Source organism: Theobroma cacao, chromosome 6, assembly GCF_000208745.1.
Source record: "Theobroma cacao cultivar B97-61/B2 chromosome 6, Criollo_cocoa_genome_V2, whole genome shotgun sequence".
Classification (NCBI taxonomy): domain Eukaryota; kingdom Viridiplantae; phylum Streptophyta; class Magnoliopsida; order Malvales; family Malvaceae; genus Theobroma; species Theobroma cacao.
The window spans coordinates 20,620,546-20,636,122 of NC_030855.1; the positions used below are offsets into that span (position 1 = coordinate 20,620,546).

The window sequence follows — 15,577 nt, forward strand, 5'->3', positions numbered from 1 at the left end:
ATTAGATATGATCATTAAGACGTTGTCCCTAAGGGTTAAATATTTTTAAATTGTGGCCACATCAAATTAAGTCAATCAATCTAGAGTCTTTGTTTTCTAAAGTGTTTCTTAAAGTCAAAATAAACTCCAATTAATATTGCCTAAGTGGGAGAATGTTCGAATTTTCTATTATGTGGGCTTTTATTAATTGATAATTTTGATTTTATAAAACAGACTGATAGTTTAGTCCTAATGTGAGACAAAGCATGAGAGCCCAATCGATATTAAATTGATCAATTAATGATGGGTTTTACACGTCTAATTAGGTTAATGTGGTTTGGCGGTTGTGTAGGCCTTGGTCTGGTACACTTTTAATGGGGAGATTTGTATTAGGGTCTTGTTTATTGAAATATATATATATATATATATAGCTAGGTCCTCTTTTCCTTTCTAATCTAACGGTATCTGCCCATTGAGAGTTGCCACAAACAATAGAGAAGTGCGAAAAGGAAGATCTAGCCTTTATCAAGAATTTTCTATTTTTTCGTTACGAACAATGGATACCTCTATAAATGAAATAAGTACGTAATAAATAGTTGATGCTTTTGGTGTTCTAATATTCATGCATGGATCTAGGGATTCAACTTATATAAAATACTAGATCCTCAATTTTTAATCGAAATTTTAGACAAATTCATTTATTTTTGAAATAGATACTTCATTTAAAAAAATATATTTCGTTGGACACATAGGTCCAACTATTAGTGTTTTCGTTAGTTTGATAACGTGACAATATTAAAGAGATAATTTTATCTTTTATTAATTTTAAAAATTACTATTATACAAAAAAAAAAATTTAGGAAAGTAAGATGCTCCCCTCCCTTGAGAAGCACTTGATCGGTGCTTCTTTCTCTTTACTAGCATCTGCCATGAGGTGGTCGGCTCATTGACATTATTTGAGAAAAAAAAAATGAGAGAAGAAATAAATGACATTTTAGTCTTTTAATATTTTTTTTTGTTAACGATGTTTATATTTTTTAATGAATTGTATATTTTAAAAATTAATAAATTTATGTAAAATTATGACTAAAAGTTAAGTTTTTTAAGGGATTAGAATATTTTAAAAAGTTAAACCTACTAATGTCAACAGGATGATTAACTATAATTATTTTGTCTTATTCAACGAACAAAAACGTATGCTGCATTCAATGCACTAGGAAATATATTTATTATATATGAATGCTTTTGTTCACAAGTTAAAACTCTTTCATTTTTCACCCAAAGAAAACTCTTTGTTTATATATTTATTGAAAATTAATTGGAAAAAAATAATATAATCAACAATACTTGGTTTCTAAAAGCAGTATGGAATTAGCTTCATAGTTGAGAGCGTAGGAGTGTATCATTGTCGAGAAAACCGCAAACGCGTTTTCGTCTTTGTGGTGAGAGACAGCAAATTATTGACCCTTCAAAATCTCTTCTCTTGTTATGTTCTGTTGCACAGTTGTCTTGAAAAAGTCAGAACTTTCAACATAAGTACAAAATCTCTGTCCCCTGTTGGGAACGCTCTTGAGGTCATTTTTGTCCATCAAACCCATTTGCCACAACTTAAAAGAAGTGCTCAAATTTCAATTTTGTTTGCATACAGCAGAGTCTACAGTTCATATCCTGTGCCCACGTTTCAGGGGAGTCGCTTTCTCTGCCACAGGATATAGGGTCAAAATAATCTGAATCAGCACTGTCAACAAATTCAAAAATAAGAAAAACACTAAAAATGATTATTTTATAGGAAAAAAAGAGAAATTTTTTACTCAATTTTGTAGATTGTGAGATTAGATATAATATATTCCCAGATTTTTTTTTTTTGTATAGATATAATCCGTAGGCTTTTTCAGGTGTTTTTTTCATAAAGTTCGTTAAAAAGAAAAAAATGGGGTTCGTTTTTTCTTTATATATTGAGAATGAGATGCTCATGATCAAGATCAAGAATTTTATCGTTTTATTGGTTTCTTGACGAAGAACCGCTTTCTGGGTAGTAGGGCACTGGGGTCTTTTCGTTTCATTTGGCTTTTACCTACCCTTTTTTCTTTATAACGGTCTGTTTGCGTACGTGGCAAGAATCTAGTAACGAGCTGCGTAATTCATGAAGAGATTGATCACTGATTGATTGATGATGACGTTGTTGATTGGCAATTTGAGGTAAAACGATTTTATATATATAAATACGCACCTGAATTGCATATAAATTTGTTGATTTTATCTGTGTGGAAGGGAAGGATTTATTTATTTATTGTTGGTTGTAATGTGGAAAAGATATTTCTGTTGGTGTTATTTGGTGATTCTGAATAATGGGATCTGTTAAATTACGCGTGGGAGTGATTGATGACAGATGGGTATGAGTTGGTTCATGAGAAAGGGGGTGTTTTGATCTTATTTGTAGTGACTGAGGATCAGTCTTTTACTCTTTGTATGATTTGCTGTATTGCAATATGTTCAACTAAGTTTTAGTTCAAGAATTTGAGCACAGAAGAATTTTGAGGTGGGTTTAATGAACTTGGCAGCGGTTTGTTCCAGTTTCTACTGTACTATTTATTCATTCTTGGATTGGGATGGAGCATTGCAAGCTACTTTGATCTGGTGAAAGATTGCAGTGTGCGCATGATTGTTTTTTAAAAGAATTGTTTTTGAGGTGGATTAGAGTGGTTTCAGTTATGGTTTCCTAGAATTTTTTAAAGTTCTATTGTTGCTCTTGGTAGGATTGTGTCTTCATTTGGGGTGAATTGGATGTTATCTAGTTTATGGTTTGTCAAGAGTGTCAAATGAACATAACATAATGAGCAGGGGCAGTAGAATCATTCGTAGATGGATGCCCCAAATAAGACATTTTCTGAGCTAGTTAGTTTACTAAAGTCATGGCTCCCTTGGCGATCAGAGCCTGCTAATGTGTCAAGGGACTTTTGGATGCCTGATCATAGCTGCAGGGTATGCTATGATTGTGATTCCCAGTTCACATTGTTTAACCGTAGACACCATTGTCGACTCTGTGGCCGAGTTTTCTGTGCCAAGTGTACAGCAAACTCAGTTCCTGCACCATCTAATGACACAAGGCTTCCCCAAGAAGAGCGGGAGAAGATTAGGGTGTGTAATTATTGTTTCAAGCAATGGGAGCAGGGCATAACTAGTATTGATGATGGAGTGCAAGTGCCCAACCAGGAACTTAGTACTTCACCATCGGCCACTAGTTTTATCAGCACCAAATCCAGTGGCACTGCTAACACCAGTAGTTTCACTTTTGGCTCAATGCCATATCCAGCTGGACCATACCAACGAGTTCAACAGAGGCCTATTCTCAGCCCGCATCAACTGTCTGCAATGAATACAAGCATGGATAGGCCTGGCAAGAGAGCACCAGAGAGGAGCAATGATCTTGTTATGGATGCAGAAGATCCATCTTCGAACCATTATGGGTTTTCATTGAACAGGTCAGATGCTTTTGTCCTCTTCATTGCATAACCTTAAAATTTTTAAGATTTGTCTATCAATCAAGCATAAGTTATATCTTTATATTTGTCCTTGGACACCTTTGTCTGCATGTGTTTGTGCATCCCTAATTATTGTTTTTTTTTTATTATTATTTTTCATTTTTGATCAGTGCTATTTATCGAATAGGTCTCTTAAAAACAGAAATAGAAAAAGGAAAAGGAAAAATAAGTAGCCATTAAAACCAATTGGAAGAGTTGGAGAGAAAAGATAGTCTTAATGTGCTATTGCTATTACTTACCTATAACTTTCCTTTCTTTTGTCATCAGGAGTGATGATGAGGATGATGAGTACAGCTTATACCTGTCTGATTCTGAGACAAAGCATTTCTGTCAAGAAAATGGCTACTATAGTCCTGTTGATTTTGATGAGATGAGCAACGATGATGGATCACATAAGTTTCATCCTGATAGCGAAAATATTGACTCAAAAATTTTAAGCAGTTCTCCAATAAACAATGGTTTTCCTTCAACAGGTTTGGAAGGAATATCACAGCTTGTGAAGAAAGATGAACGTGAAATTGGTGAGGAATGTGAAGCATCATCTTCTTTATACGCTGCTGAGGATCTAGACGCTGAGGCTGTAGATTTTGAAAATAATGGACTTCTCTGGCTCCCTCCTGAACCAGAAGATGAAGAAGATGAGAGGGAAGCTGCTCTATTTGATGATGATGATGATGATGGGAATGCTTCTGGAGAGTGGGGATATCTACGCAACTCAAGCAGCTTTGGAAGTGGGGAGTATCGCACTAGGGATAGGTCAAGTGAGGAGCACAAGAAAGCAATGAAGAATATTGTTGATGGACATTTTAGGGCTTTGGTTGCTCAGCTTTTACAGGTTGAGAACCTTCCTGTGGGTGATGAAAATGATGAAGAGAGTTGGTTGGAGATTATCACTGCTCTTTCATGGGAGGCTGCTACACTCTTGAAGCCAGACACTAGCAAAGGGGGAGGTATGGACCCTGGTGGATATGTTAAAGTGAAATGCATAGCTTCTGGACGTCGCTGTGAGAGGTAAATGTTACACACGATAATAAATATTCTATGTGACTCATTATGCCATTTTGTTCTAACGAATGTAGATATCTCAATTAGTTAAATCACTGAGATTACCGCTAAGATTGCTTTGTAAAACAGAAAATCATGTCTTATGTCTGCATCAACCCTGGACTTTCTCTTTAAGGTTTCAGCATATGGATGTAGTACAGACTGCGGCCTTCATTCTGGCTGCTGAATAGCAGGTTTCTAATTTGATAACTCATGTATAAATCTAAGAAGTCTGTGCTAGGATTTTCTTGATATGCTACTTAACAACATAAATCCAACTCTTCATTTCTCCTGATCTATGTTAAGTAAGAGGATGGATCAATCAACAATCTTATCTGACTAAATAGCCATAGATACTGTTAAACATCAACAAAAATTAGAAAAAAAAAAAAAACTTAAAAAACACTTATTTTCTTGAAGGTTTCTTCAGCACTTGTCCACTTACACACGTAGTGCAGTGATTTGAGAAAGTCATCAATTACTGGTAAAAAAAAAAGAATTAGATGATTATGTCCAGAATGGCTTGCCAATTAGGTGGAGACACCTCTCTTTTAACCTTGGAAACCTTACATTTTGCCCCTGCCTAAACGTGGCAAGGTCTGACACTCCCTTCCATTCGTTCGTCTACCTTAAGCGATGACTACACGGCTAGATTTTGTAAAACTACATTGTTGACATTAGACTATCAGTTGCACCACTTTTATCACTTGCATTGGCTGCTTGATATTAACATACCGATTCAACTATACCGCTGCACTGGTTGTCAACATGTCCTTTTTCTATTTCTGATTTTGCTACTGTTCTTGTAGTATGGTTGTCAAAGGAGTTGTATGCAAGAAAAATGTTGCTCATCGACGAATGACTTCAAAAATAGAGAAACCTCGGTTGTTGATTCTTGGTGGAGCTCTTGAATACCAGCGGGTCTCTAACCTATTGTCAAGTTTTGATACTTTGTTGCAGCAGGTGTTTCATGTTTATATATTTCTTTCTGTTTAAGATTATCGATTTTTATTTCCTCGAGCCACTATGTTTTTTTTTTTTAATATACTGTCTTTTTGTCCTTATGTTAATGGGTTGACATCTTTAACCAGGAAATGGACCATTTGAAGATGGCAGTAGCAAAGATACATGCACATCAACCCAATATCCTTCTGGTAGAGAAATCAGTTTCTCGATTTGCCCAGGACTATCTTCTTGAAAAAGACATATCACTTGTTCTCAATATCAAAAGGCCATTGTTAGAACGCATTGCACGCTGCACAGGTGCTCAAATAATCCCTTCAATTGATCATCTCTCTACTCAGAAGCTGGGTTACTGTGAAAAGTTTCATGTTGAGAGGTTCATGGAAGATCTTGGCTCTGCTGGACAAGGAGGGAAGAAATTGTTCAAGACATTAATGTACTTTGAAGGCTGCCCAAAGCCATTGGGTTGCACTGTAAGTTAACAAATTAACCATAAATAAATGAAAACTAACAGAAGAAATTAAAATTTACCCTGACATACTTAAATTTGGTTTATGGGACAATTCATTGGTCCTTACATAAACCCCCGTTCAGTGTCAGTTGTTTTATCTCCTCTGAGATCTCCTGGAAGATGATTTCACTGGAAAGGTTTAGGAGGTTTTTTGTGGAGATAATATTTGTGTTGCTAACAGTGTGGGTCTATATGAAATTATCTTTATGTTGCAAGTGGATCATTTTATTAGTTTAAACTGAAGATTATTTTTGTGGATATATATACACACGAACATACATATTTTATTTATTTAGGCCTGTTTGCTTCAGATATTACTCGGAGGTGCAAATGGAGATGAGTTGAAGAAAGTGAAGCATAAACACACACACACACACACACACACACACACACATGCACACATATACATACATACATATTTTATTTATTTTTGCCTGTTTGCTTCAGATATTACTCAGAGGTGCAAATGGAGATGAGTTGAAGAAAGTGAAGCATGTGGTCCAATATGGAATTTTTGCAGCTTATCACTTGGCTTTGGAGACATCATTTCTTGCTGATGAAGGAGCTTCTCTGCCAGAATTCCCTTTGAACTCTCCCATTACTGTGGCACTTCTGGATAAACCATCAAGCATTGCGAGGTCCATATCAACAGTTCCTGGTTTTCTGCTTCCTGCCAATAAAAAGTCCCCGGAACCTCAGCATAGTAGTGAACTGCGAAGAGCTAACAGTAGTCTCACTTTAGATCTGTCATCATCAATCATGAGTCATAATATTCAGAAGATAGAAGAAACTTCACCATCTTGTTTACCTAATGGTACAAGCTTGTGGTCTGCGCAACCCAATTTTATAGAGTCAACTGCCCATTTATCTTCTGCTTCTGAGAAAGTTGTTTCAGACACACTTTTCAAGAGAAATGAAATGGGTCCCAAAGAATCCTCAATGGTGGGAGTTTTTACAGACAAAAGTGAATTGGCTGTCACAAATAATCGTCTCACTTTCAGTATTGTTGGGTCATTAGAATCTTTGGGACAATTTTCTATGGTACAAATTGAACAAGAAAATCATAGCGCAGCAGTTGAAATTCAGCCAGGTGGCTCAGAGGCATCATCTGTGCAACAAGATAGTAAAAACCATAAGAACCATTCTGAGGAGCCAAAACCATTAAAAGAAGAATTTCCTCCATCACCTTCTGATAATCAGAGCATTTTGGTTTCTTTATCATCCCGATGCGTGTGGAAAGGGACTGTCTGCGAAAGATCTCATCTCTTTCGAATCAAGTACTATGGCAGTTTTGATAAACCTTTGGGTCGGTTTTTACGGGATCATTTATTCGATCAGGTAAACTTTCTTCCTCACATTTATATATTTCTTCTTACATACCCAGGAATTCTCTTGAAACTGAAGAGACTACTGATTTGTCAGAGTTATCGATGCCATTCTTGTGATATGCCTTCAGAAGCACATGTTCACTGTTACACTCATCGGCAAGGAACCCTTACCATATCTGTTAAGAAGGTCCCAGAAATTTTCTTACCTGGTGAAAGAGAGGGCAAGATCTGGATGTGGCACCGATGCCTGAGATGTCCTAGGACCAATGGTTTTCCTCCAGCCACTCAGAGAATAGTGATGTCTGATGCTGCTTGGGGTTTATCTTTTGGGAAGTTTTTGGAGCTTAGTTTTTCAAACCATGCAGCTGCAAGCAGGGTTGCCAGCTGTGGCCATTCTTTACATAGAGATTGTCTTCGTTTCTATGGGTAAATTTTCTTCCTCTATTGTTTTATATTTATGTAACCAAATATCATACATGAGTACCACAAGTAGTTGGCCTCATAAAGAATATGCAAAACACAACTTTTGTGCCAGCTCTTGACTTATATAATGATAATTCTCCACAGTGTCATTATTGCATATTTTGTTTGAGTTGATTTAAACCTTTCTGGCCATACAAGATCCTTGCTCAGGTTATATCAATCATAGTACTTCTTTGAGTGGTCATAGATACCTAATGAATGAGCTAATGAACTGATTATAAATTTGATGCCTCATGTTGAATGATGTAGAGCATGACTTGGCTGATAAAAGACCAGGAATTGTTAATGGCAAAAAATTTCATTTATTATCGTCTCTTTCTCAACTCACTGTTTAAATATCTGTAGATTTGGGAGAATGGTTGCTTGTTTTCGGTATGCATCAGTTGACGTACATTCTGTCTACCTTCCACCCCCAAAACTTGATTTTGACTTTCAGAATCAGGAGTGGATACGAAAAGAAACAGATAAGGTGAAAGGATAATAATTTTGTTTTTTCTGAAGAAGCCAATTGGATCTCTCTGCAATTGGGTAATCTATTTTTATCTTATTATTATAAACAGGTGGTCGACCGGGCAGAGCTTCTATTTTCTGAAGTACTCAATTCCCTAAGTCAAATTTCGGGAAAAAAACTTGGCACAGGGGCACCTAATAACGTTGCAAAAACACCTGAATTGAGACATCAAATTACTGAACTTCAAGGAATATTACAGAAGGAGAAGCTGGAGTTTGAGGTGAGACTTCCTTTCTTTTTTGCCTTAGCAAGACAGATTTTAATGTCTATGCCAGATTGCCAGTGGATTATGTTGACCATGTAGAAATAAAATAAATGAGTATGCATGCTGATGAATCGGGAATTATAATAACTGTTAGAAAAATGCTATCTCCATATTTTGTGAACTCATTGGTAAACAATGTTTAGAAATTCTGCAAATGTTTTCCACAAAAGACTTATGTGTTGGAGGTCCACCATGATAACCTTTTGAAATTTATCCATTAAGCTTTTCTCTTTGGGGAGATAGTTATCTGGTTTCGTATTATTTTTCAATCAATAAAATTCTGGTAAAGAACAAAACCTTTATAAAATTCTGTAAACATACCAGAGATTTGTAGATAAAATTATTCAGAGTTGACAATTTAAAAGGGTCTATAACTGAAAAAAAAAAGTCAAATTTCCCTTTCTTCTGTTACTTTGAGTTAAAAAATGTCTATAACTGAAAAACAAATGTCAAAATTTCATTGCTGTTTCTAATTTCTGGTTTCTAATAGTTCTTGGCCTTGGTTTAGGAATCATTGCAAAAGGCTTTGAAAAGGGAAGTGAGAAAAGGGCAACCTGTTATTGACATCCTTGAAATTAATCGGTTGCGGCGGCAATTTCTTTTCCAATCTTATATGTGGGACCACCGCCTGGTTTTTGCAGCCAATTTAGAAAATTATGGCCTGCAGGACGGTTTCAGCAATTCAATTTCAGGACATGAGGAGAAATCCCCCACTGATGGTGAGAAGTTCAAAGACATGGATTTGTTGGAACTTGGAAAAGGCTCTGAATGCAGTGACTCTGCCATTGTGGAGGCAAAGCTTGATAGAGACTTTGACCAAAGAGAATTAAATGGCAACACTAATCAGTCAGATGTGATCCATCAAGGACCAGACATGAGTGAAAATTCAAATCTTGGAAACAAAGACTATGGTAACCTTTCTGCTAGCCAGAGCATGTATGACCGATCTGACTGTGAGAAACCTGCGGCAAATGTTCGCCGGGTCCTGTCTGAAGGCCAGTTTCCTAGTGTAGAAAATTTGTCTGATACCCTTGATGCTGCCTGGACTGGTGAAATTCAGCGAGCATCTGTAATACCCAAGAATACTTCATGTTCACTTTCTGATTCTGCTGCTGCTGCAGATATTGCTGCCATAGGTGCAGCAACAGAGGGGTTAGATTTGGAAGACCATTCTGAAGAAATACTTGGGCTGAAGGTTCTTCATTCTCTTTCACCTGCATTGTCCACTAAAGGTTCTGAAAATATGGAAGATTCTGTTAGCTGGTTAAGAATGCCTTTCTTAAGTTTCTACCGTTCATTGAACAAAAACTTCTTAGGAAGTGCTTCAAAGCTTGATACATTCAGTGAATATGATCCAGTCTATGTTTCATCATTTAGAGAGTCAGAACTGCAAGGTGGGGCTAGCTTGCTTTTGCCGGTGGGTGTTAACGACACTGTTATTCCAGTTTTTGATGATGAGCCTACGAGTATGATATCATATGCTCTGGCATCTCCTGAATATCATTTCCAGCTAAGTGATGATGGGGATAGACCTAAAGACAGTGGGGATTTAATGGCCTCAGTTCCCTTATCTGATTCAGTGAATTCTCAATTGTTACATTCTGTTGATGAGATGACCCTTGATTCTCATAGAAGTCTTGGTTCAACAGATGACATTACTGGATCTCGCAGCTCCCTGATTATGGACCCACTCTACTGTACAAAGGCTTTGCATGTCAGGGTGTCTTTTGGAGATGATGGGTCAGTTGATAAAGTGAAATATACTGTGACTTGCTACTTTGCAAAGCGGTTTGAAGCATTAAGGAGAATATGTTGCCCATCAGAGTTAGATTTTATAAGGTCTCTGAGTCGTTGTAAGAAGTGGGGAGCTCAGGGTGGCAAGAGCAATGTTTTCTTTGCAAAGACCTTGGATGATCGTTTTATCATTAAACAAGTCACAAAGACAGAGTTGGAATCGTTTATAAAATTTGCACCTGGTTATTTCAAGTACTTGTCTGAATCAATCAGTTCTGGAAGTCCAACGTGCCTGGCAAAGATTCTCGGCATTTATCAGGTGCATGCTCTTAGGGCTTCAGACGCTATAATGCTACATATCATAATTATTAATCTATTGGATAAACAAGACAAATTGCTCATTTTGGCCATCATATAAAGAAGCTGGAATAATCCTGGCATTTTCTTTCATATTGGCTCCCATAATAACTTTTTAATGTCCAAATAACTGAAAGCCAGAAAGTACCTGTTTTTTCCTTTATACTTGTAGTCAGAGTGCTTATTTCGTTTAATATGTGCAGATAAGTAAGGTTGTTTTTGCATAAATAACTTATAAGCTTACATATTGAACCTTGCCGTTATACAGAAGTGAATTATTATGACAGAATAAATTGTTTAGAATGCAGTCTTTCAATTTACAAGTTTAATATGTTTTGTTACGGTTATTACCTTGAAGTAAGCTAGTGTTATGTGCCCACTAGGAAGTTGATGGGTAACTTAGGCAGACAGGTGACAGCATTGCTACTTCTATACAATATCTGCTAATGCATTCTGGCAAGACTGATCGGCTTGACCTTCTTATACTTATATAGCTACTGACATATCCAAAGAAGTATATTTATATTCGAGGAAGGAAAAGCTGAAAGTTGGAACTAGCTCTAAGGGTCGTATTCTATCTTTTAAGAGTAAATATAGATTGTCCTGGGTTTGATGCTAATTGCTCATACTTTTGTATGAAAATAATCAAGAGGATTTAGGAAAGAGGACAGAAAACCTTTGCTTTTTTATGCTTTTAGGAATGAGATGGCACTAAGAGTGTGTTCAACTTATTTATAGATGGCAAATTTCACATATTTTCTGGGATCATTATTTACTTTTTATTGTTGATTTTTTTCTTGGAAGGTTACGGCAAAGCATCTTAAAGGTGGGAAAGAATCAAGGATGGATGTTTTGGTTATGGAGAATCTTATGTTTAGAAGAAGTGTCACACGGCTGTATGATCTCAAAGGATCTTCTAGATCTCGTTATAATCCTGATTCTAGTGGAAGCAACAAGGTTCTGCTAGATCAGAACTTGATTGAATCAATGCCAACTTGCCCTATTTTTGTGAGTAATAAGGCTAAGCGGTTGTTGGAAAGAGCAGTCTGGAATGACACTGCTTTTCTTGCAGTAAGTTTTAAATCTGTGTGCTTGTGCCCCCGAAAGGAGGGGGTGTAGTTTGCATACCTGGAGATATGTTCACATGACCTGCATTTCTAGTTTAGATTAACTAAAGTACATGTCATCAGTTGTACTCATTCTTTATCTTTTCTACCTTGCAGTCATGCGATGTGATGGATTATTCGTTACTGGTTGGAGTGGATGAAGAGAAGCATGAGTTAGTTCTTGGAATCATTGATTTCATGAGGCAGTATACCTGGGACAAGCATCTTGAAACTTGGGTAAAGGCTTCAGGCATCCTTGGTGGGCCAAAGAACGAATCACCAACTGTAATTTCACCAAAACAATACAAGAAAAGGTTCAGGAAAGCAATGACAACTTATTTTCTAATGATCCCAGATCAGTGGTCTCCTCCTATCATTTCAAGCAAATCTCAGTCAGATATAGGTGAAGAGAATGGACCAGGTGGGAGCTCAGTTAAGTGATTCTGTGAGTCTGTGGTTGTATATTCAAAAATATAATTTGGGAGTCAACTCTCCCTATCTGTTTTTCCTTGTTCATATGATTCCGTTTTATCAATTCTTTTGGAGGCTAATTTTTCTTTTACACATCAAAAGAGAAATTCATAATTATTTGTTAGGAGATGCAGAACAAGGCAGTTAAAAGCCATGAGAATTTCTGTCGGAGGTCCAATATTTGATGACCTCTACATGAAATTTTTGTACAAAATATTTGTTCTTGTATTTAGCATTCCATCATGTACATGTATTCTATGTCAACTCTTTTTCATGTATCACAGTGAATTAGACTCCTATGTGAATTCCCGATATCTTCTATATACTTTCTTTCTGTGTGTCTGTTGCCTTTTCAGGTCGTTAATTGTTCAGGTTTCCAGCATTCATCTTTTGCTTAATATTATATCGTGTACAATTTGGTCATTAAATGATAGTATCTGATAACAGGGATGACCTTCATAATGTTAGACATGGAGTGATAAACTTGTAGATGTTGCTAATCTGAGCAATCAAATTACTCATAAGGTTCCAAACTTTGAATTATTTGACCATTTATAGCATAAAAGGCAGTCCAGAAAGTCAACTTTTAGGATGCGGGAGTCATGCATTCACAATGCTGTTAGCCTGTAACCAGAAGGGGTATTTGATGAAAAATAACAAGAAATCCGAAGGACCCGTGAGTTTTGATCCTCCATAACACAAAAACGTTGGCGATTACAAGAGAGAGCTTTTCTGCTTTCTATATACAATCTCTAATAATTGACGTGTCTTTCTTGTACATGCTGCACAATAATTACTTCATGAAATCTGTAGAATCTTGGTAAGAGCCAGGCTTCTATTGGTGAAATTTGTTAAAATCCTTCCGCTTGGAGTCATCTTGCACGATGATAACACCTTTATTAGCATTGCTGAATCCGCCACCATTAACAATTTGAAGCCATCTATCTTGAAGAAGATCAAGGATCTCAGCATCACTGGATTCAGTTCAACATTGACAAAAGAACTTCATTTCAGACAGGTCACAGTAACTAGAATATGGCGTAACATGGAACCTGAGACAGGGTTCTTACCTCAGATGGCAAAATGATCCATGAATCTGTCGAGGAAATCGAGGGCCCTCATCGTATCCTTCACAAACTATTTCTCCATTTTCATCTCTATAGCAGATGACACCCTCAGACTGATCCTCGAAAACCTGTTAAAAGATCAAGCAGGCATTCAAACATCCATGTTGGTTAGACAATCTATCTGATTTTCCCTATCAGCAAAAAATCATGGGTGAATTGAGTCCATCGGGAGGTGTTTAGCAGCAAAGATTTCGTTAGCTTCAATAACAAGAAACATGGAAGACCAGGGTTGTTTACTATATATGTCTTGGAATTGCAGCTAGCAACAAAAGAAAAAGATGTTGACCTTGTTCTTCGAGAAGGATCTGATCCGAAGTGTGGATGCTCTCTTGCCAGGAACTTGATTGTGTTTAAGCATCACAGTCTTGTTGGCATGTTTTAAAAGTGGTCTAGACGTTGTAACTGGCATATGAAGAGGAAAGGAGCATGTTACAGATATTGATCTCATACTCCAGGGAAGGACGGAAGGAAAGGAAGAGCAGTGGGCTTGTTCTAGGAAAGGTACTAACGCCGAGACTGAGGAATAGGACAAAAGCATTAGTTTATAAAGTATTGCAAAACTTATGTTTTAATAAGGTGATATTCCTTTTTTTTCAATTATTGGGAGGTTAATGTCTTGTCATGGTTTATAATCAGGGTTTTTGTAGGTAGGATGGGCCCCATATTGCTTATCTTCTCCCTGTTGCTGCCGGTGATGCCTGAGTCAGCATGTTGTTGATTCTGCATCTTATTTTCCTATCAAATTTGTTGGTGGGTCTGCCCAACATTTTCGCAGAATGAATTCCCTTTGTTTCCAAGTCTGTCTACATGAAATTACAAAGCTTGTTGACTTATAAATCTTTACCTAATTGCATCCAAATAAATTTATATATAGTCCTTTCTTCAAAAAGCAGAATTCTAATTTCCTTTCTTTCAAATTAAAAAAAAATAAATCTTTACCTATTTGTAGATAGAAATAAAGAACATCATTTTAGAACCAGAAAATTGAACATCCCATAAAATGGCGACAACACATTTCCTTTCATCTGAATGTCACATGGAGGGAATTGTCAAAGGAAAGGGACCCCAATTTAGGAGGGAAAAAGAACAGTTGAATGGTGGACATTTGAAGCGATGGAAATAATGTGAAGTAGATAAACAGCATGGGAATAACGTATGCACCTCTTGTTGAATAAAATAATGCCCTCATTTCAATTTTTTATGCCCATTGAACTCCAATGATTAGGGTTTCAGCTTTCCTATCTCTATAAAATGATTGAGATTGCAACTCTCTCCCTAGTCCTTATCCATGCTATGCTATCCTATCCCTTCCCCAGTGGATATTTTCATTACTCGTCACAGTAAAATGTCAGCAATTAGACTTAGTCAGTCTGCCTATGTTAGTAAAACATTTTCCCATCCATCAACCTTAACTGTTTATTCGAACAATTGCCTTTAACTTTTGCAGTTAGAGTCGAAATTCAGAAAGCTAGCACCCAAAGACTAGATAAGCAAAATCTCCCCCGGTAAAACCTTTTCCATTGACAAAACTTATAGCTCGAAAAGGTTAATTAACAATAGTGTAATGCATACGTCGTAATTTGTGATACTTTAGTTTTCTTTTCTTTTTTGTTAAACTATATTGATTAATGTAATTTCTTATGGTATGATGACAACGTGGGACCTTGGAATTATCATTAAAGTAAGCATTAGATTACGTCTGAGTTTAATCATGGAGGTAAATGATAAGATATTATAATCCTTGTGGTGTTAATTCCTTTCAGAAAGAGTCAAATGCTTGCTGGGTTGCAACTGTGGGCTACACGTTGGCAAGCAGAAGTGTTTATTGTTTTTCCAACCAATCACATTTCTAAGTGTGCAAAAGAGGCTAAGCTGTCTTGGATTCATTTTTTTTGGTTATATCGTGGCATTGCAGAAACAGCTATGGATTCAAGACCTCACATCCATTTCAATGCAAGACGTATTAGGGTAAAAAAGAAACGATACCCCCATTATTGACAACTGAGATCTTGTTCTAATTAACCACTTCTATCTTCTTGTGTTCAATCATTGAACCCAGATTTCTGATGAGACGATGCTTTGCCCTTTTCTTTTAAATAATCCATGCATACAATGCTGTGACCCTACCCAACAAAATGTCACCAAATTACATTACG

The 15,577-nt window shown here is 36.6% G+C and overlaps 2 protein-coding genes across 2 annotated transcripts; one reads left to right on the top strand and one right to left on the bottom strand.

Moving 5' to 3' along the window:
* On the top strand, positions 1,797–12,619 carry LOC18596308 (1-phosphatidylinositol-3-phosphate 5-kinase FAB1B). The gene is made up of 11 exons (XM_018123498.1): positions 1,797–3,461; positions 3,789–4,532; positions 5,375–5,528; positions 5,657–6,001; positions 6,487–7,377; positions 7,462–7,793; positions 8,196–8,319; positions 8,411–8,581; positions 9,135–10,679; positions 11,522–11,788; positions 11,941–12,619. The coding sequence occupies exons 1-11, from the start codon at positions 2,842–2,844 to the stop codon at positions 12,262–12,264; spliced, it is 5,517 nt and encodes a 1,838-aa protein (XP_017978987.1). The 5' UTR covers positions 1,797–2,841; the 3' UTR covers positions 12,265–12,619.
* LOC18596309 lies at positions 12,816–13,968 on the bottom strand. The gene is made up of 3 exons (XM_007024702.2): positions 13,708–13,968; positions 13,365–13,489; positions 12,816–13,268 (listed from the first exon to the last, which is right to left on the bottom strand). Exons 1-3 carry the CDS (start codon positions 13,957–13,959, stop codon positions 13,130–13,132), a joined length of 516 nt encoding a protein of 171 aa, XP_007024764.2. The 5' UTR covers positions 13,960–13,968; the 3' UTR covers positions 12,816–13,129.

Coding starts and splice junctions, on each gene's coding strand:
- LOC18596308 (XM_018123498.1), top strand. CDS start 2,842: ATGGATGCCCCAAATAAGACATTTTCTGAGCTAGTTAGTTTACTAAAG. Junction 7,794..8,195: donor GATTGTCTTCGTTTCTATGG/GTAAATTTTCTT, acceptor AAATATCTGTAG/ATTTGGGAGAATGGTTGCTT. Junction 8,582..9,134: donor AGGAGAAGCTGGAGTTTGAG/GTGAGACTTCCT, acceptor GCCTTGGTTTAG/GAATCATTGCAAAAGGCTTT.
- LOC18596309 (XM_007024702.2), bottom strand. CDS start 13,959: ATGCTTTTGTCCTATTCCTCAGTCTCGGCGTTAGTACCTTTCCTAGAA. Junction 13,490..13,707: donor GATCCTTCTCGAAGAACAAG/GTCAACATCTTT, acceptor ATCTTTTAACAG/GTTTTCGAGGATCAGTCTGA. Junction 13,269..13,364: donor GGATCATTTTGCCATCTGAG/GTAAGAACCCTG, acceptor AACTGAATCCAG/TGATGCTGAGATCCTTGATC.